The sequence below is a fragment of the Dermacentor silvarum genome, chromosome 7 (assembly GCF_013339745.2).
Source record: "Dermacentor silvarum isolate Dsil-2018 chromosome 7, BIME_Dsil_1.4, whole genome shotgun sequence".
Classification (NCBI taxonomy): domain Eukaryota; kingdom Metazoa; phylum Arthropoda; class Arachnida; order Ixodida; family Ixodidae; genus Dermacentor; species Dermacentor silvarum.
In genome coordinates this window covers 101,814,992-101,836,843 of record NC_051160.1, presented here as the reverse complement: position 1 = coordinate 101,836,843, position 21,852 = coordinate 101,814,992, and the positions used below count along the sequence as shown (strand labels likewise).

At 49.9% G+C, this 21,852-nt stretch overlaps 1 protein-coding gene across 1 annotated transcript in view; it reads left to right on the top strand.

Moving 5' to 3' along the window:
• LOC119458323 (ubiquinone biosynthesis monooxygenase COQ6, mitochondrial) overlaps positions 1-17,499 on the top strand; it is a 75,620-nt gene extending 58,121 nt beyond the window's left edge. Inside the window, exon 12 of the mRNA XM_049671091.1 lies at positions 17,207-17,499. Coding sequence (XP_049527048.1) covers positions 17,207-17,484 — 278 coding nt within the window. The 3' untranslated portion in view covers positions 17,485-17,499. The remainder of the gene's footprint in view (positions 1-17,206) is intronic.
• The last annotated feature ends 4,353 nt before the right edge of the window (positions 17,500-21,852 follow it).

The window sequence follows — 21,852 nt, the reverse complement described above, 5'->3', positions numbered from 1 at the left end:
AGGAAATGCTCATTGACCGTTGACCAGTGGCTTACAACTTTTGGAAGATCGTCTTCCAGTAATAGACATTCTGCAGAACTAGGAAGACAAGGGGTATAATACAAAAAGGTTGAACAAACTAATGCGTGAGTGCCTTACTGACAAGTGAATAATAAATTCAGGGGTCAAGATAATTTAGCTGTGATAAATTGATTAGTGTTTTCAAACAGCTATTGAGAAAGCAGCATTAGCAAACCTGTTAAAATAAGAATTTGGATTGTTAAACTTTTGTGCCATATTTTTAGTATAAATCCCACAAGAAAATATAAGAGTTGACGTACATGAATTGAAAGCACTGTTTTGAGGAAAGAGTGGTGAAGTTTGTTCCTGCAATTGCGTTGTGTGTAAGCATAAAACTTATTACTTCCATTTTCTCCCTGACCACAGCTCCAGCACGGACAACTCCACCTCGTCTGTGTTTGGGTATGCGAAATGTGCTGCCTTCAGTCTTTAAACCAGTCTCGCTTAATGTTTTCTTTTTCATGAGTAATCACAGATAACTGCTGCGACAAACGATTTGCGTTGGTAGGATTGTCTCCTGTGAAGTCAAAAAACATGACTTTTGCTATTCAGAAATTGTACGAAGCATTATGTATATGCGCCAATAGAATGTGCAATTTGTACTGTAGATGCGAGATATTCAAGTCTGCAATATCCTTTTGTGTATTGTATCTCTTGCTGTACAAAAGTAGCTAATAAAATTGCAAAATAAAGCACATTTCACTGCCTGTTATTCTACTGCCGAAACGCAGTAGCCACGCGCTATGGCATGCGGGCCCACGTATCATAACAGAATAGGGTAAAAGTTTAGCAAACACAGATGTGCTGCTGGCGTTTATTCAATACGTGAACCGCACACGCAAAAGGAGATTGTCATTGCACAAAAAAGGGGCTGAAAATGACAACCGTTAGAATAACGCAGACTGTAGCAGCAAACGGAACTCGTGCTATAGTTTCCGTCTTGCGTCTGCCGAAAAAATCGCACACTCGACGAGTGCATTGCAGATAAGCGGGATGGCCGTCTCCCCCTCGCGCATCAGCAAAACCGTTGCCATAATAGCAGGCTTCATTTTTTAAAAGTTTTTTTTTTTTTTCTGAGAAGCATGGCCTACCAAGCACCAGGGGAGAAACTGGCGCTCGTGATGCAATTCCCGTGTATACCAGCTGACATAGCCGTGGTTCGGGCACCTCATACGTGCGACCCGTCGTGGAAATAGCTCAGTGGCTATCGCAAAACGCTCCTGAGCTCGAGGTCGGGGGTTTCATCCCGGCCGCGGCTGCTGCATTCCGATGGGCGCCGAGTGCAAGAATGCTCGTGCAAATAAAAAAAAAAAAGAATAACAGACGGTCAAAATCAACTCCGAATCGAATGCGCGTGTCTATGCAGATCGACACTTCGGCATGTAATAAAACCCCACATTTAAATCTCGTACGTCAAAGATAGCGAATCTGTATAAGGCAGTTCTCACATTCTTCCGAGTCTTAGGACCTAGACGGTCTGTAGTTTTCCACCGCCCAATATCTACGTAAGGCAGCCACCTCGCAAAGAAAAACGAAAAATATGCAGATCCGACGCAGAACTTGGCATCTACGGGAAACGAAGCTTTCCTGGAGCGATTATAATCAAATCCTACAAATTTGCACATTTCATTCCTGCGTCTTTACATCGTAAAGGAAACTGCGCACGCGCAAGTGCTCTATAGCCCAACCGTGCCACGCAATGTGACACACGCGGCGATCAATCTCAGATAGTTGATGTTGGCAAAACCTAACTACAACGTGCGATTGTGCCCTAATGGTTACAGCAGTCGGCTGCTGTGCTGAGAGATCGAGGTTCGATCCTACCGTCGGGAACGTAATTCAATATAGTATATTAAGTATGAGCTAATCGGGCAAAACATAGCAGTATCCAGCAGCCACGGTCAAGAGAGTACGGGAGGGTTCGCTTAAAAAAAAAATGTCGCAGTTTCGCCCGAAAGGCGAAGCATCGATTGCGATAGCAAATTAGTAGAGAGCTATTCGGAGTAGGGCTAGTAGTTTTATCGGCTGCATAAACTTGGACACATTCGCTTACTAACTGAATTAACAAGCGTGGTGTCAGCGCGCACGAGCAAACATGATCACACTGAATGACCGCAGACAACGACTGTCAAAACTCTGGCAGCAAGCGCAGCCGCCGCGGCGGGCGAAGGTTCGTGCGGTCTATCGCTTCAATGGAAACTGAGCGGCGAATGCACAGCGCATACAAAGGTCAGAGCCGTGTGGAGATAAGAGACGGTGCGGGCGACCGCCACAGCCGGGCAAAGTGCGAGCGCAGTTGTTGGCAGAGTAGAAGCTGCGCCCCGCCCCCCTCCCTCCCGCGCTGCCTTCCCGCTTTGTTGCTTTCGCGTGGGAGATTGAGTGGCAAGTTCCCCTTACGCCCGGTTGCAAGATACGCCTTTGGTGCCGGAGCACAGCGTCGCCCCGCCTCCCTCCCTCCCATACCCCCATGGCCTTTCGCGCAACGGTCGCGTTTGCTTTCCGCCGTGCGTTCGCTATCCGTGATAGCGCGCGTTCCCCGCGTGCTTTCGCTCGCGCATACGGCGCGCGGCGACGATTTTATCGCCTTTGGACTTTATTCGGAACCTCACGGCGACGGCGACGGCAGAAATTCGGTTTCTTTTTTTATTGCTATCGCAATAAAAAAAGAAAATGTACCCAATATTTTGCCAACCTCTTCACAATTATTTCTGGTGTAATTCCTCCGTTGTGTACGCGGCCACTTCCAAACTGCTTCACGGAATCCGATGCTTGGCACTGCGCTACTCTAGCATCCGCCATAATCGATGCATGTTCCTGTGGTCTGCACTGACTCTACCGATGCTGACTGCGTGTTCCGCCGCATATGCAGCCGCTTCGGGGATGCGTTGTCACCGATGCCCTGGTTACATACAGTACTGCACGCGCCTTGACAGCAGTGGACCTGTCACCCCAAGAAATCTCCGGTCCTGTCCCCTATCAAATACTATAGCGACAAAAGAAAAAACGCGTGTTTTAAACATAGCACGCCAGACACCTAGCACTTTCTATGTCTTGAAATAAAAGAAACGTGTATCGTGTGACTCAAGCACCAATATTTATAATTTTCCGACTAATATGCGACGAAATCGATTTGTAAATATGTATGTCACCACAAATATGTTTTGCCACGGCTTGCGTATTATTATCTTCTTATTCAAGCCCCTGCGAGGAATACCGCAAGCTTGCCAAGGGTCTCTCTGTAAAACATAGTTTCATACAATAATTGCCAGGGGAAATTGCATGGGGCGCCAATGTCCCCAGGGGCTACAAGCAGAGTGCGTCAGCTAGGTTGGGAATGATTTGTGCATCCGTTTGCCTAAACGTCGCCCTTCTGGCTTTATAAACGGCTGTCGTGACTTTGCAAACTGATCATTTTGAATGAAGTACTGCGGTTTTAATTCAATATAAATAAATAAACAAACAACCAAGCAAGCAATTGAACACGCTTCGCCTTTAAGAGTGAAACGCGACAGCCTTCAAGGATCGCTGACTGCTTCGCACTTCCGCGGCAACTGCAGCTTATGTAAACGTGGTGTTTACCTGCAAACGCGGGCGGCGAATGCTATGCACGAACGCGTGCTTTCTGCTTCTTTTCTTTCCCCCGCACGGCGCGATCCGCCACTGCCGCGGATGCGTATGGAGCCTACATGCAAGAAAACAGCGCTTGCATGTAGTCTCCCTACGGATGCGCGGAGGCGAGCGCCATTTGGAGGGTGTTGCAAGTAACCGAGCGGGGTGCGCCGCTCCCACCAAGACAGACCTCCAACGGCAGCTGGAAAACGGGTTTCTGTTTCCGCGTAACAGAATTACGTTTTCTGGTATATTCAAATTACAATCCGACGCTGTCATGTCTGTAGGTTGTGTGCAAGTTTTACGAATTTCCTGGCGCATTTTGCTTTGAGAAATTCAATTAGTTCAGTAACGCCTATGCGACACGTGGAGGGTATGCGTGGTTCGGGGGGATTTTTATTTAACGGATACCGCCGCCGACACTGGATTTTCTGCGATACGGGGCCCTTAACGCTATCGCAATAAAATGGTCCGGCGGCCCAATTCGGGCAAAGCGACTCTAGCCCGATGTTGAAACGATTACGCCAGTAGTAGTAGTGATTTTTTAATGAAAATAACGCCTATTTCTGCTGCTCAATAGGGAGCACCGCGCAGCATCAGGGGAAGGGGAAGTCGCATGCATCGACAAGCGGCATAGAACACCCTTTTCCGCGCGCAAGTCAGCGAGTTGAGACGCTTGGCGCGTTTCCCTTGGCCCACCTCAAAAAGAACTTAAATTATTGGGGTTTTACGTGCGACAACTACGATATGATTATGAGGGACGCCGTAGTGGGGAACTCAGGATTAACTTCGGCCACCTGGGGTTCTTTAACGTGCACCCAATGCACGGTACACGGGCGTTCTTGCATTTCGCGCCCATCGAAATACATGCGGCCGCCGCGGCCGGGATTCAATCCCGCGACCTCGTGCTTGGCAGCGCAATGGCAAAGCCACTAAGCAATCACGGTGGGTCCACCTCGAAAGGTCGAACCGTTGGAAATTTGTAGCGATTACGGGCGTTTGTAGAGCCTTGTGCATTTATAAAAAATTATGGACTCCTTTAAAATTTAGGCCACTCGGTGAATATGGTCGAGCAGCGAAGCTGTGTTAGTTACACCGAGTGTTACGAGCGTTACATGTGAATATGTTGCACGCGATGCAATTGCGTAAACACAAGTAAACACAGATCTACAACACGAACTTATTATTGAAACGTTGCGAGGCTAGAAGAGGCAGCGACTTCCGACGCTACTCGACGAGTGTCCACTTCTCTGGTCGAAACCTGCCGAGCCGTCGCCAGAGGCGTCGGCTGCAGTCACGGACACCGCGCGCGTTCGGTGCGAATGCGAGGAAACGCGGACGGTGTCGGCAGCAGCTCTGCGCGTTGTGCATTATCCGAAAGGGCGCGCCGCACAGAAACGCCTTCTCTTATAGCCATCGCCTCACCTCCTCGCGCCCAGCGCGGCCTCTAATTTGTCGCCTTCTCCCCCCAGGGCGCGTCTCCTCCTAAGCGAGTCACGTGACCTGCCCTCTCCCGGCGCGTTCTGGTCACATGACCTGCGTGACACCGGCGGACGAACGGACGGCGCAGCCTCGACCTACAACAGCTCCGCTGTTAATAGGAAGCTAGAATGTACAACTACTAGGGGTCCCTTATGCTACAACTAAGACGACTTGAAGGTGACTTGAAAAGCCCGAACACGACGACCACTTTTTGCGCTTAGTGAAATTTCTTTTGACGGTTTCTATAGTTTCTTTATTTACATTTTTTACACTGCGCATTATCACTGCGAATCCACATTTTGCAGTGATTTTTTTGAAGTCATCCTTATTTCACCAAACTCGGACCGCGACTCAGCACTTTTGTTTTGCTGAGTCATCGTCACTCTGAAACCATATTTCGCGGTCATTTTTACAAGTAATCCTTTATTCACCAAACTTGGACCGTGACTCAGCACTTTTTCTTTGCCGAATCATCATCACTCTGAAACCAGAATTTAGACATTTTTGCAAGTCATCATGTGTTTTTTTTTTTTGTCACCCTTCCTATGATTCACCAAACTAGAACCGTGACTCAGTACTTTTTTGCCGAGTCACTCTCACTTGGACCCTCAAATCTCACATTTTTTGCAAGTCACTCCCCCACTCCATAACCACTTGATTCACTCTTTTGATTCGCCCTATCACCACTTGATTCACCTTCGTTAACTCTTAAGTCACTCTCATTTAGTCTTCATTTTCTTAGCTCACTCTATCTCATCATTACCTTTCGTTTTACTCCTATCACCCAACTAAACATACTTAATTCATCATCATTTCACTCTTAATTCACCTCGATGTGTACCCGGTGTCACATCAGTTCAATTGCTTAATCATTCGTCCACCCTTAATCGCGGTTTTGTGCGCATTATCGCCTCTTATTCTAAGCGTTAAAAAGTTAATGGGGTTTTACGTGCCAAAACCACGATCTGATTATGAGGCACGCTGTAGTGGGGGACTCCGGAAATTTGGACCATCTGGCGTTTTTTAACGCGCACCTAAATCTATGTACATGGGTGTTTTTGCATTTCGCCCCCATCGAAATGCGGCCGCCGTGGCCGGGATTCGATCCCGCGACCTCGTGCTCAGCAGCCCAACGCCATAGCCACTGAGCAACCACGGCGGGTTATTCTTAGAGGACCATTTCGTGTCGACGACGCGGTTTTGAAACGGCCTTGAAACGGAGACCTCACCATGAGATATACGTATAAGGCTTTCGCCTTAATAAACACATCCACTAGGACGTGACGTGGTTGACACAAATATATGTCCTAACTGCCATTCCCTTGGTGGCTGAACGATTGCATTACCAGAGTTCCCTCTAGTAACTATGGCAGGAAACTGCAGTATATCGTTGGGCCTGCGCGGGTCCACCGTGGTCCTAGTTGCCAACCGACAAACCTTGTACCGAGTGAGAATGGGCACCGTGAAAATGTTTGCACCGACCACTCCAGGTGTTTCACCTTATACAAAACATTGGAAAAATAGAATATTAGATATTCGAATTGCGAATTGAAATATTCTAACGTGCACTATTCGATTCGGTAATATTGGAGTATTTGCACGCCCCTTCTTATTGCCCGATATTTGGGTGCACGCTTTGCCACCGCCTGCACTGGCCTGCATGCTTATATTTAACCCCATTCTGATGTTATGCCGCGTGGCAAACCAAGCGAAAAAAAAAAAACCTGTGAACACCGAACTCATGTACACGTGCGGCTTCTGCAAGTAATGGTTATATTCCTTGCAGCCACTTCGCAGTACGATTTTGACAGCGGAGGATCGGTATATGCAGCCGCAGCGAAATATCAATCATGCAAGTCGAGCAACTGTCGTTATACCCGTCGAGCATAGCGCATTTCCAAACGATATCGGGCGTCTGAAATAAGATAAAAAATAATATATGTCGTCTTCTGCCGACTCTCGACTTCAAATGTAGATTGCTATTTTGCGCATTCTCAGCCTCTCGTTTCATATTGCCCTGGCATTCCTGCTCCGTAAAATAAGCGCGATAAGCTGGTTGCGCTGGTCACATGCCCAATACTTTCTTCATATAGTCCGTTGCGTACCGTCACTTCAGTGTGAACTGACCCGGTGCTCAGGGCGACCCCTAATGCATCACTCGTTCTTCCCTTAGTTTCCGCGGCTTCCACAGCGCTATAGTCAAGCGTCTAGTATGACGCTCGTCGACAACAGGAACAGTCTCGCTGGCATACCTCAAAAGCGAAGAGTGAAAAAGTTAGCGCAAATAGCCAGGACTGCCTGCGGCCAACTGCCAGCATGTCCTATTCACCTTCACAATGCCAAAGGTGCCCTTCTGTACCTTCCAGACAATGTCCTGGTTGCCATACTGGAACTGCTCGATTGGAAGCACCGGTTGATCATGGTAAACGTGTGTAGACGGCTGAAGAACGTCGCCAACGACGCCCCTTGGATGCGCCGCGCACGATTCACCCTGCAGGATCCGCCGACCGTCTTCACGGTCGTAATGGTAAGGCCGAGAACCGACGTCATCACCGAGTTAGACGTGAGCTTCTACGTCTTGGCCAAATCCGAAAGGGTGGCCGAAGCGCTCTCGCTCTGCACAAACCTCGTCGTGCTGCGCTGCGTTCACAGCCGCATCCTGCCCACGACCATGGTCCTCCTTCTCAAGGACAAACTGCGAAAGCTGGAATGCCTGCACTGGTCAGTGTTGAAAAACACCGCAGCCGATATCGAAGTGACCGATTTCTTGGCGAGGAATTTAGAGGGCTTGTACTATTGCGACTGCTCGGTATTGCCACCAAACATGAAGACGATGTACGTCGAGGTCTTCTCTACCGCAAGAAACAATAACTTCATCTGCTCGGTACTCGGGCACTGCCATGCCTTGAAGTCATTGCACTTTCACGAGCGTCGAAGTGAAACCAAAGGCCCAGGAATCGCGTGCCGAGTCCTACGAAGTTACGCTGACGGATGCCGCGGGAACTTCCATGACTTTACCTACACCACAGAGTGCAGTCCCAGCGACATGACGGTGCCGAGACAACCTATGGCCATGATGTCCGGCTTCTTCAAAGATCTCGGCAGGTGCATCGACGTATGCAAGGGCATCACACTCCATCCAAAAGGAAGACGGAATTGCGTCACAATCAGCGAACTCGACTTGATCTCTGTAGAAGACATGGCGAGTCATCGGCAGCTGATACTCCTCGTCAACGAGTGCAGAAGCGATGCAATCACCCAGCTGAACAACTCGAGGCTGTGTAGAAAATTTTACTATCTGAGGGCCCTGACGCTCATGGCGCTCTCCGAGGCCGCCGCCATGTTCCGGTGTAATCGGCGAAACCAGGCGGCCCTGTGCAACTTCATCCGGTCTTGCGTTGCTCTCACCGAGCTCAACCTGTCTGCGTTCCACTTCAGCGAGGACTTCGACTGGAGTTCCATGCTCGCTACGGGAGGTCTAGACAACCTCCAGTCGTTGGCCCTTGTCGCCTGCGCGCTGTGCAGCCCGAGACGCCTCCAGTTTATCGGTCGGGCGTCTTTCAAGCTCCGAGAGCTCGACGTCCGTTTCTTTCCGGACGTGCAAGGTGGACACCCCTGCGATGTCTGCCGGCGCGCGACCACGTGCGACGACGTTGCTCTGGCTCCGCTGCAGCACCTGCGATACCTGGAGCGCCTCACGCTGTGCGAGATGTTACACGCACGCTCTCTGCTTTTCCTGGTTGGCTGCACGTCTATTCGGGAACTGCGATTGGTCAACATGGGCACCTGGTCGTCCATAGACAACCAGGACATGACCCCTATCCTTTCTCTATGGCCGCAGCTCTACACGCTTAAGCTAGAGAGCAGTGGTCATCTGATAGACTTCAGCCTGCTCAAGGACCTCCCTGAGACAACGCGGATGAGGCGTCTCTGTCTGAGTGCGGTCACCGTCGACGGCAAGCCTATGGATAACTTAGTCCTTGCCACCCAGTTGCGGCACACCTGCCCAGCTGTGAATGTCATCCACGTTCACCGTCGGAACTCTGTGGGCACAACAGCTATAATACTGGCACTGGGCGAGACGCTCGACAGCGCTGACGATACGTTGGTCGATTCGGATGATCTTTGGATTTCCTCAGTGAACAAGGTGTGGTTGTGCGACTGCGTGAACTACATCGGCGTTCCCAGTCCGCACGGCGTGAAATGACCAGTCTACATTTGACACCTCTGTCCCTCGATATGTTGTCGTTTATCCTTTTTTTTTTTTCCTCTGCAGAGAAATGTGCGCGCGTCATTTGGTCAATCCATGCGGTTACGTGTGTTACGTGTGCTCCGTTTTACGAAAAGACGATACCTTCGTGACCCTCGCGTAAGTCAAGTTCGTGGTAGCTGTTATTCTCGGATGTCGAAAACGGCTTCCGTGGCACTTCTTCGAGCGAACGTTCTGCGCTTTGCGAATGCTAGTGCAGAACAGCGAGTTCGCGCAAATGGGCTGACATTTAACGGACGACGAAAGCATCTGATTTACCAGTCTGCAACAGCGTTTTCCTAATGATGGAGCGCTTGAAATAGTGGCCCTTGATCTTGCAGCAGACTGCTCCTCGCGATACAAGGGGCTACGCTGGACATAACGCTGATGTATAAGGCCAGCTCGCTCACGCGTATCTTACGGTTGATCGAAGGCAGAACCTCTTTAATCTGTGAATGTTGTGCCTGTGTTCAGCGTTCCTGTTACGACGAAGATGCCCATGCGTCTAGTTTTTATTTACTGACACGATGCAATAAAGTATGTCTTACGTTTCGACTCTGGAGTGTGGCTGCTTGCTGTCTCCGTTGTTCTGATAGAAAGTGCAAGAACAGTCTGACATGACTCTTCTAAAAGCATTGTGGTAAGCGGGTGGAAGAAGCAGTTATCACAGCTGTAAAACCATTTTGACACACACCTAATTCGGGCAAGGTAAGCAAAGATTGCTGCTTTGGCGGAACGCGATCGCGATGTATGGTATCGAACGTAAACAATAAACTAGTTTTAGCGTATATGGGCTCCAAACGCATTCATCGTTCTATGGGCACCCATGTCCGTGGCAAAGGCGAACCTAGCATCAAATAATTTTGCACCCTCCGCGACTAGTTCTATAACCATCCTCACCAATATTGCGCATACTCGCTTAAATTCACTCGCTACGGGAAGCTGGGGATTGCTTGCCTTGCCGGGAGCCAAGACAACACTATCCAGCACACGAGATATTGTCTCGCTTGATAACGACCAACTTGTGACGTATAAATTTGTAGCAATAAAGCAAAAATTATGTGTATATACGTAGAAGCCCATTATAACAACAGCCCATGTCCTTCGACAAACCCCAAGTTATTTATTTTAAGAGTAGAGAAGGCTCGTGTTACTAGTCGTAGATCGAATGGGTGCAGAGCAGGTATTTTGTAAAGTAAATAAACACGTATAACTTAAATGTGACGCGCGGAAAGCCCCAAGTTGTGCGAAAACCCAGCGCAAACTGAAATCTGATCCCCCAGGCCCGTCGTAGGGCGGTGACGTCGCTGAAGAGGCCTTAACTATAGCCTAGATGGCGTTGGCCAAATGACCAAATTCGAGGAGGATGTCCTCGCCTTCAAAGATGTCTTGCGATCACTGCACTCGGAGACAAAAAAAAAAAAACACCTTTTCAAACTTATATTCACACACAATGATCATCAACCATTTTGCCAGCCTTCTCTGAATACTGTGCGCCCAGTTTTCAAGAAACGAAAGAAAACGCAAGCAAGGCAGATTACGATTATTTTTGAGGGACACGTACTATAAGCCCCCAAATGGTGCAAGCTTTTTAAAGAGTGCGGCCGTAATGCTCTCCTTCAAGTAATCGCCGACATCCTGTGTTCCTGTTCTACTCAACACAAATTGACCACTTCTTACCATCCCCAGACAAACGGACTCACGATTTGCTTGAACCGCACTCGCACAGACATGCTCGCTATGTATTTTCGTCGGGCCACCGTGATTAGTACCTTGTTCTTTCCTACGTTACTCTTTCGTATAACTCATCTCTTCAGTTATAGAGCTGGAATTTCGCCCTTCTAGCAATTGACACGCTTACTTGTTTATATTGTACCGGCGACCGGGTTTCACCGGCTAATGTTAAACGTTATCGCTCAGCGCTATACGTGCCTTTCTGTATCAGAAGTTTCTCGAATGTTATGGCTGGTTCTATCCATTGTCTGTTGTCACCGAAACTTTGTGTAATCAGACTGTATGCGTGACATGAATTGTGCAGTACTTCGTGGAAGGCATGCGGGCACCTAGCGAACGATGCCAGAACTTCGACTAATCATGTATAAAAGCCGACGCGCTGGACCCGCAGATCAAATTCTCGACGATCGCTGACTTTGCTTGCCGCTATTGTTGTGCTTGAATGTTACTTGTTTTGCTGGGCACAGGTTCGCCCAATCGAGCTAAATTCAGAACTCAAAGTTTTGACACTGCGTCGTTCTTCATTTCTTCTTTCTGGGGTTTTACGTGCCAAAACCAGTTCTGATTATGAGGCACGCCGTAGTGGAGAGTTCCGGATTAATTTTGGCCACATCGTGTTGTTCACCGTCACTACAAAGACACATCTGTGCGTTCATGTCAACGTTGGAGTTGTGCGTTCATGTACTGGACGCCCCTCCAAACCCGTGATCCAAGCCCAGAACCGCGAAGACTACACCAACGCCACCCCAGACCATCGAGCAAACCGCAGACTAGAAAACTTCCTCCGGAGCACGGGCTTCTACCCGAGTAGAGCAGAAAGATCAAGACCACGGTGTAAAAAGAAAGGTGATCCAACGGCGGCGCGAGGCGCGGCCACTTAGTGTGACTCTACGCACGCCGCTGCCGCAAGGGGCAGCACCTGTTCTGGGGGCCACTTTTTCGCTCGCTTTGCTGGCGCTTTTATGGGCACGCGCGGCATAAGTGCTTTATTTCGATAAATATATTTCGTTCGCCTGCTTAAAACGACTCTACTTGGTTGGAGGAGCGTCCCTTTAAATTTCTGCCGACATTCCGATTGACTCCGACGCGGCGAGCAGCGGTAAGCGCAACGCGCCGTCTGCTCGAGCAGACGACGCGTCTCTCTCGTGTTCGAAATGACGGTATTTTGACTGTAAGTGGCATGAAACCTTCTACCTGCTCAGGATTTGGCGTCTAAATAACGAAAAATTGCATATCTTTGGGTATGGCTGTTTAAATGCTGACGGAGGTCGTAAATTATCCACTTTTGTGCTGCTGCTCCAAGGCCTCCTGAACACGTGCTGCCCCTAGCGGCGGCGCTCACTTCCGGTCACACGAAGTGGCCGCTCTCTCGCCCTAGCGCGGGCGCGCCATCGGAGCACCTATCTTCATACACCGTGATCAAGACCAAGTCACTAGTCATGATGGCAGCGCCAATGTTGCCATCAGCGACCGTGGAGCTTCATCGGACGACCCCGAGATCTGGCTCGAGATGGTCGAGAGAAGGTCAGCCTACAACCGATGGAACTCTGAAGACTAGCTGCGTCACGTATATTTTCCATTGGAAGGCTCCACCAGGACTTCGTTCGAAAATCGAGTTCTCGTTAACGACAGGGGACCAGTTCTGCAGCGAGTTCTAATAACCTTCACAAGCGTCATCAGAAGAGAAAGGGCCGAACTTCTATTGGAAGCCCGAGTATAGCTCCCCGAGGAGAAAATCGCTGTATTCATGAAGAGATGACTCGTCTTTTTCGTCACGCCGACCCAGAAATGTCTGAGGAGAAGAAAGTACGTTTTCTCATACGCGGTGTAAAACGAGAACTCTTCGCCGGATTGATGCACAAGCCGCCCAAGACCGTAGCAGAATTTTTGTAGACCGTAGCAGACCACGCCCGTCAGCTTGCCCGCGCTCGGCTTACGGCGTCACAAATTGAATTGAATTGAACGTTATTAGACAAAGTGCGGTGCTACAGAAAAAACATGCTTATGAACATCTAGATTCGTAGCATCATGCTATAGTATGGATTCATGCAACAATAAAATATGCATAAACTTGCAGGCAGGACACACACACACACGCACGCGCACACACACACACACACGCACACACACACACACACACACACACACACACACACACACACACACACACACACACACACACACACACACACACACACACACACACACACACACACACACACACACACACACACACACACACACACACACACACACACACACACACACACACACACACACACACACACACACACACACACACACACACACACACACACACACACACACACACACACACACACACACACACACACACACACACACACACACACACACACACACACACACACACACACACACACACACACACACACACACACACACACACACACACACACACACACACACACACACACACACACACACACACACACACACACACACACACACACACACACACACACATATATATATATATATATATATATATATATATATATATATATATATCAGTTTAACAGCATATCACGTTAGCATTCAAAACACAATAAATAAAAGCGTCTAATAAAGTTCTTTGTTATAACGTTTAGGCATCACAAGAAAAGATCTGTGTTGTTTTACATGAACTGGGAGATTGTTCCACAAGACGTGCCGAAATATACAAGCCACGCCGCTACGATGTTTCGCACCCCGACGCGACTTCCTCACCTGGTGCGCTTGTGCTTCTCTGCTCCCCTTCCCGCCATGTGGGCCTCCCCGAAAAGCTTCTTTCCCGGTGCACGGGACGTTAAGCATGCTGTGCCAGGTGACACATGCTACGTACAAGATTGCCCCTGTCAGTTCCCCCTCCTCGTCTCTCCTTCCGTCCAGCGACATTGTTCACATTTCAAGACTCGAGAGCTATGTTGCGAAGTCCGAAGGTCCGAGCGGCCACGAAGGTTCCAAGTGTGGTGTCGGGCCAAGTGCCGGGAGAAGGAGAGGTCCAGTGAAATCAGAAAAGGGTTTTATATACAAATTTACGTGTGATATTTTACAAGAAGGGCTCCATGATATTGGAGCCGTCTACATGCTTACATCTTTGCATGTTCTAGCGTTTACATTTCCGAGCGTCCTAAAAACACTCAAGTCCCGCTGTTTTATCCCTTTCGTTTCCCTCTTTCACTCGACGAGGGAATACACTTTGGTTCTTCTTTAGCCAATGACAATCTTCGACCAGTTCGCCATATCCCGCTCATGATGTGCCCCCGTTCCACTGGGCACCGCCTCCAATGTCGCCTGATCGCCCCCGCATACAAGGCAACGGGTGACACCTTGGGAACCAAACGTTGATGTTGTTACCACGAAAATGGTCGACGCTGGCCCCTTTCAAGAAGTAGTCGCCCCTACGTGATGGTCATTTCGCGGAAGCCACTATTTCCAGAGTGGGCAGTGGCTGTTGTCTCGGAAGGGGCTCCAGGTTGGCGCGTCACAGTCGGCGCCGGGCTTCGTCGTAGTTCGGGTGGGTGCTGGTGCTTCACGATACATACCAAGAGCGACGTTGCCGTTTTAGCTACGCACGAGGCCGATGACGCATTGCAATCTGGGGACTAATTGCTCATCCAGCAGTCCTAGGTGACTGACGGTGACACTTTCCGGCCACGAGAAACGACAAGCGTGAAGAGCATTTGATATGTTCACGTCTGTCGATGAGGCCTCCTTTGTCCCGAAGGACCGCCAGACACCAACAGCAACCACTATGCTTCCGAAGTTCCGGCGACTCCCTTTAGGCCTCCAGGTCGCAGCTTCTGCCGCCAGGGGTAATGCTACGGAAAATTAGTTAATTGACCAGGAGCAGGCCTATGGTGACTGAAAAGAGAATGAACGACGTTATAACTTTGCGCGGGTTATTCGTTCAGGGCAGTGCAACATGCATATGCGCTTGTAAATATACCTGTATATAGTCCTTCCCCTGTCTGTTTCTACGTAACAGTATAATCAGCGAGCACATAGGGCTTCAGAGATCACACCGTCATCGTCTGATCTACCGCATTGCGAGATAAACATCGCCCGGCTTTTATAAATGCACGGTGCCAAAATCAAAGATATGCTTCCATCACTACGGCTTTGCGCACGCTCAGTTCCGCACTGGCCGGGATATATATTATGTTGTTCAACGAACTGTTAAGGCAGTTAACAGCCCGCGCCTCCAACAGCCATTGGGACGGACCAGCCACTCCGCTATGTGCAATCACTACGGCGTGCACTAAGGCTTCACTCCAGCTGTTAGTATGTCAGTTGGTTCGTCAGCGCCTGACTGCAACTAGACAGTACAGTACTTCAATATGCCTGCAAAACAAAAGCGAAAGTCTACGAAACAAAGGCGGAAAGCTGCAGCAGTCACCCACACCAGGACAGCCGGACCACTTCAACTGCAGAAAGAAAAGGACACCCTTCTGTGTCTTCCAGACGATGTCCTGGTCGCCATACTGAAACTGCTCGACTGGAAGTGCCGGATAACAATGGGGAGCTTGTGTAGACGGCTGAAGAACGTCGTCAACGACGCCCCCTGGATGCGCTGCGCGCGCTTCACTCTGCAGGATCCACCGACCGTCTTCACGGCCGTAATGGTCATGCCGAGAACCGACGTCATCACCGAGTTAGACGTGAGCTTCTACGTCTTGGCCAAATCGGAAAGGGTGGCCGAAGCGCTATCGCTCTGCACAAACCTCGTCGTGCTGCACTGCGTTCACAGCCGCATCCGGCCCACAACCATGGTCCTCCTCCTCAAGGACAAACTGCGAAAGCTGGAATGCCTGCATTGGTCAGTCCTGAAAGACACCACAGCAGATATCGAAGTACCCGATTTCCTAGCCAGGAATTCCGAGGGTTCGAGTCATTGTCACTGCTCGGTACTGCCGCCACACCTGAAGACAATGTACGTCGAGGTCGTCTCTACCACCGCAAACCATAAATTCATCTTCTCGGTACTCAGGCACTGCCACGCCCTAATGTCCTTGCACTTTCACGAGCGTGAAAGCGAATCCACATGTTTGAAAAGCTCTGAAGTCACCAGAGTACTGCTTTGTTACCGCGAGGGAACTCGCGACTACTTCGACAACTTCACCTACACGGCAGACCGAACAACTTCCGCCAACGTAAAGCTACCGAAGAAATTTGTCATGTTACGCGTTTTCGATGACTATGGCTGGTGTTATGAGGTCAGCAACAGCGTCACACTCCGACTGCGTCCAACATCCACCCGCAACTTCGTCACGCTCCCCGAGCTCCATTCGACCTCTCCCAAGGACGCGATGTGTCACACCCAGCTGACTGTCTCAATCAAGGAGTGCAGAAATGACGCAGTTACCCGACTGAACGACTGGTTGTGTAGGGGCAAATGGCGCCACCTCAAAGCTCTGACGCTCTTGTCTCTCCACAAAACCGCCGCCCTGTTCAGCTGTAATAGGCGCAACCAGGTTGCCCTGTGCAACTTCATTCGGTCTTGTGTCGCTCTCACCGAGCTCAACCTGTCTGCGTTCCACTTCAGCCAAGAGTTCGACTGGAGTTCGATGCTTGCCACGGGAAACCTGCACAACCTCCGGTCCTTGGCGCTCGCCGCCTGTGCGTTGTGCTGCCCTAAACGCCTCCAGTTTATAGGTCGGGCGTCTTTCAAGCTCCGAGAGCTGGACGTACGTTCCTTTCCACCCACGGAGCTCACGCTCCATTGCGACGTCTGCCGTCGCGATGCCACATGCGATGACGTCGCCTTGGCACCCCTTAGGCGCTTGGAACACCTGGAGCACCTCACGCTGTGCGAGATGCCCCACGTCCGCAGCCTGACTTTTCTGCTCGGCTGCACCTCGATTCGGGAACTACGCCTGCGCAACTTGGGCGTGTGGTCCACCTACAAGGGCCAGGACATGACCCCCATCGTTTCCATCTGGCCGCAGCTCCGTGCGCTTAAGTTGGGGAGTGCCACATCCATGATCGACTTGAGCATATTCGTCAAGCTGCCCGTTTCACCGTTGATGAAGCGAATCTGCCTAGCTTTAGTGAGCTTCGACGACGAAGATATAGTTGAGCTCGACGTCATCGACGTTGTGCAGCGGGTTTGCCCGGCGGTGGACGTCGTGCACGTTCACATGCGCTACCCGTTGACGGGCAAGGAACGGACATTCTTTCCGAGGGGGCCGCTCCTGCTGGCCGACGACGCGCCGGACCATACAGACCCTGCTTGGTTGCCTACTGCGGACAAGGTCTGGCTGTGCGACTGCTCGAACTACATCGGGTTGACCGCTCCGCATGGTGTGAAGAAATTTAATTTTTCATAGTGTGGTCGTTGCTGGCATACTACAAATGCAACGCTGTATTTAGCCGGGTCATGGACTTACGTGAACTCCGTCGTATGAAAAAAAAAAAAGAGTTGCACGGGGGCACTTTTCTGCTTGTACCTCCCGACTCTTAGTGCGGTGGATGGCAGAGGTTGGTGGGTGTCACTTCCTCGAAGAAGGCTCTACACTTTCCTAATGTTTGTTGTCCGCCATTACCACCGCTGCTGAACGAAGCGTCTGTGTGAACTGCGACATAACACAGCGTTTGCATGCTGATTTACGAGCGGATGCGACGGGCGGCAGATATTTCTTCGTCAAATAGCTTGTTGTGAGGGTCAAGTGCTTGTGGCATTTTCTTAGTCTAAACCGCTACACGGCTCTGTCACTCCTTAAGACCACTTTTTAATAGCAATGTCTGTGCATGAAGATTTCTTGCTGATGTAGCCTGTGTTCGGTAGATTTTAGTTTGACGACGACAGATAGTTTTCAGTCGATATGTATCTTATCTTTTATGTTTATAAGTGGACTTTGATGCGTGTTCTCGCCACACCATGTACGTTCTATCATCGATTGACACGATGCAATAAAGCGCGCCTTGTGTTCCGACATAAACTTGCGTCTGCGTGCTGACTGTACATCTTGCAGAGAGAGCAAGAAAAATGTGATTATAGGTGCGTCTTTGTAGCAACAGCACGGATCGAGCGCAGAAGTGCTTGCTAACGATCCGTCATTCGACGCTGGTGCGAAAGAAAGGAGCATGAAGATATTGCTCCGGAACAGTTATTTCAGTGAGAGAGAGAGAGAAAACATTTACTTGGACCATCGAGGTCGTTGCTCTTGAGGTCGAGTGGGTGGTGTCAAGCCTGTTATGACTGAGGGAACGAACAGTACTTGTCGATCATAACGTCGTCCTCTTCGTCCCTTAAATCATGACAGGCTTGCTCTTGGTCACTGAAACAACTGGAACACACGATGATGTCGCTACGGTATTCGGCAGGCGCTGGACTGATCTGCGATGCATCGGCTTCTGGCTCGTTCCAGGCGGCTTTCTTTAATGATGGCGTCAACAGTCGTAACGCTCGTAAAGACGAGCAAGTTGAAGGCATCGTCGGCAATACCTTTAAGGACGTGTGCAACTTTGTCTACCGCGGCCATGTTCTCGTCAGCTTTGCGGCACAGAGCTAGGACGTCTTGTCTGTAGGTTACGTATATGGCTCCGCTTACGTCTGCGCACGAGTAGATAATTCCTTCTTGGCAGCGACTGTCGACCCAAGGGGTTCCCAAGTAAGTCGTGAATCTTTTGCTTGAAGCTGTCCCAGCTTGTGAGCTCGTGTTCATGGGTTTGAAACCATACTTGAGGAGTTCCGCTGAGGTACAAGATAACGTTCGCAAGCATGATAGTAGGGTCCCACCTGTTGTTACTGCTGATGCGTTCGTAGATGTTCAACTGCAGTCATCGATGTCGGTACTGTCCAGGCCTGAGAACACGCCAGGAATCTTTGGGGGCGGAAAGCGCGACGAAAGTCGTTAAGGTAGGTAGGACGGACGTTGTCGAGGTTGACTGACCGGAGGCCATGGTGAAAACTTCGAGTGAGCGTCCGCTGCGGAGCTCCATGACGAGGACAGGGACGGCAACCCTCCACCAAATATGTTGCGTATAAGGATGCACGGGGATGACTATATACAGGTATATTTACAAGCGCATATGCATGTAGTTGTGCCCAAAACGAACAGCCCGGGCCAGATTATAACGTCGTCCTCTTCGTCCCCTCAATCATCACAGGCTTGATCTCGGTCACTGAAATAACTGTTCCGTAGCAATTTACTTCGCAACAAAAAGGTTTCGGCCAGCAGAGATGTACCATGCAGTACCGCTGCTCGCATCATCTCGTGGAGCGTTTCGCGAAGGCCAGACCACCTGGGCCAGGCGGTGCTACTGCGCCTGGCTAAGAGCGCCGCTTTCGTGAAAAAAAAAAAATTAGTGCCATTCCACTCTGTGAATATGGACGACTAGCGAAGTTGTGTATGTGGCAAATGACCATTGCTCCGGTGAAACGTTCCAAGTTCGTGGGATCGGGGCCACATGAATGGTTCGCATTTCTTTCCGCCTCGCAGTCCTGGCGGCGGGCAGCACGCTTACGCTTGGCGTGCGTGGCCCGCTCATCGTCGGGTTCTACTTCGGCAGCTGCTGCCAGCGGCGCGGCCGCGCGGCCGTCGTATCTTAAAAGTGATCTGAGACGTGGAAAAAGTGCGCGCCCGCGGGTGCTAAATCTTCAAAGCGATTTGCTATGTGGACAAAGTACGCCACGCCGAGTGCCGGTAGCTTCGTATGCGCTGTGCTTTCGACGTTTAGTTCGCGTTGCAGCGAAAGACAGCACAAAGGTAAATTCGCTCACTGCAGCTGCCGCGCTTCTTCACTCCAGCGTTTTGACAGCGAGTTTCCGCGGTGATAGAGCGAAATGTGTTCATGTTTACCTGTGCGCGCGTGACACCGTGCATGTTGTTTTAGCTAGTAAGCGAATGTCCGTAAGTTTATACGGCCGATAGAACTAATATCCTTACTTGATATAGCTGTTACTAATTTACTATCGCAGTCGATGCCTCGCCTTTCGGTCGAAACTGCGACTTTTTTTTTTATACCGCATTGCGGTTGCGTGCTCTTTCTCTTGTTGCTCGTGGCGTTCACGCTACATTTTGATCGACAGCGTGCGGACTGATTGGTAAAGGGCAAAGTGTAGACTTGATTGCGGTTTGCAGAAAGTGTACGACGTGAATAAAAAATTTCGCTACGGAAACATCCCGACGAGCGTCTGCTCCGCCTTTCGTTTACGCCATCGAAATAAAGTGGGCGAACACAGAATAACAAGCGTAAAGTGTGTTTCGCATGTCAGCAATAAGAATGTCCACAACATCGAGCTTGAGGTATACTTCTAATTCAGCACAAACCACAAGCCACCCTGCTTACAAAGAGCGAACAATGTAAACGGCGTTGACCTTTTTCCGCCTTTTTAATTTTTCTGTGCTGCCCTCTAGCGCACGCCTCTGGAAACATTTTGGAAGGGTGTCGGGGCTTTCGCCTGTTCATTTATGTACCTGCGCCCATGGTGAGTGTTCGTCGGTTGTGCGTTTTGTGGATCGCGATTATTTGTTAATGTGCTCTCTGGGGCAGCATGTCGTTCCTGGGAGCCATGTAGCAGTCGCCCACGATTGGGTGAGAACTTGAGAAGGCCTGATTGCGTTGCTGGGCTAACAGTATACGGCCGATAAAATCACGCCGAGTTCGGTCTCCCGGCGCGGCTGCCTTGGAATTTGTTTTCGCTGATTTCTTGGCGCTTGCAGCTAGCTTTTTGTATTATTTTTACACATACTTTAGACATTTCGCGTATTCAAGAGGTCTTCGAGCGCAGCCTTCCGCGTCTGATTTACCAAAGGGGTGTATTTTACATCGACATCTATCGTTGTTAGCTTCAAATATTAGGAAAACGGCGCATCGCTGATATGAAATAACGTCAAAACCTAGCAACACATACGTATGTGCGCATATGAACCGCTTTGTTCTACCGTGAGGTGAGTCAATATGAACGATCGAACCCCTTAGACAACGGCTACTATGAACCAGATGCATGTATACGAGCTGTTATTCCCGCTTTTCTTTAACTTCATCATAGTTACATTGCGCACGTTCAATAACATATTATTAGAGAGAACTGTGCTCGCATAAGCGTTCACTTATAGGCCGTGTACTCTCGCGAAAACGCGTATGGCTGGGCGAGGCGGTTGTTTGCCGTTGTACCGAATGCGCCCTATCGCCTCTTGATTCCCATTTGTCGTAGAGTACATCTCTGGAATTAAAGAAGGTGTCAGCATAACAACACGTACAGACCCACCCCTACTTTGTGAATGCGACTTGCAGCCTTCGGGAACGGTGACGTACAGATGTTGGCACAGCGCTGTGTCGCCTCTTCCCGGGCTTATTTTGTTCGCGCCGTGCGAAGTGAAAAGTAGTTGATTTTAAGTCGCTAAGGCCATACGTGAACTGTAAAAGCAGTTTTCTTTGTCCTAATTTGTTTAATTTTCAACTCAGGTCCGCTGGTGTAGCTGGAGCACGAACTCGACGGCTCCAGGCCTATAACCTTCGCTGATCGGGATCAACACCGCCTCAAACTTCATGTACACGGTTTGATAGGGCTGAAGTTGGTGCATTTCAACTTCGAAAGCATGTTTCGACTCATTTGGAGCGTGATTAATTATATATACAAGCGAAGGCGCTGCGGCTATCGCGTTGTCGCTTCGGCGGCCGATCGCACGGGGATCGGTCGACGGATGGTCGGCAGATTGCTTCTGCCGGTGCCGTCGACACGAAAGCCC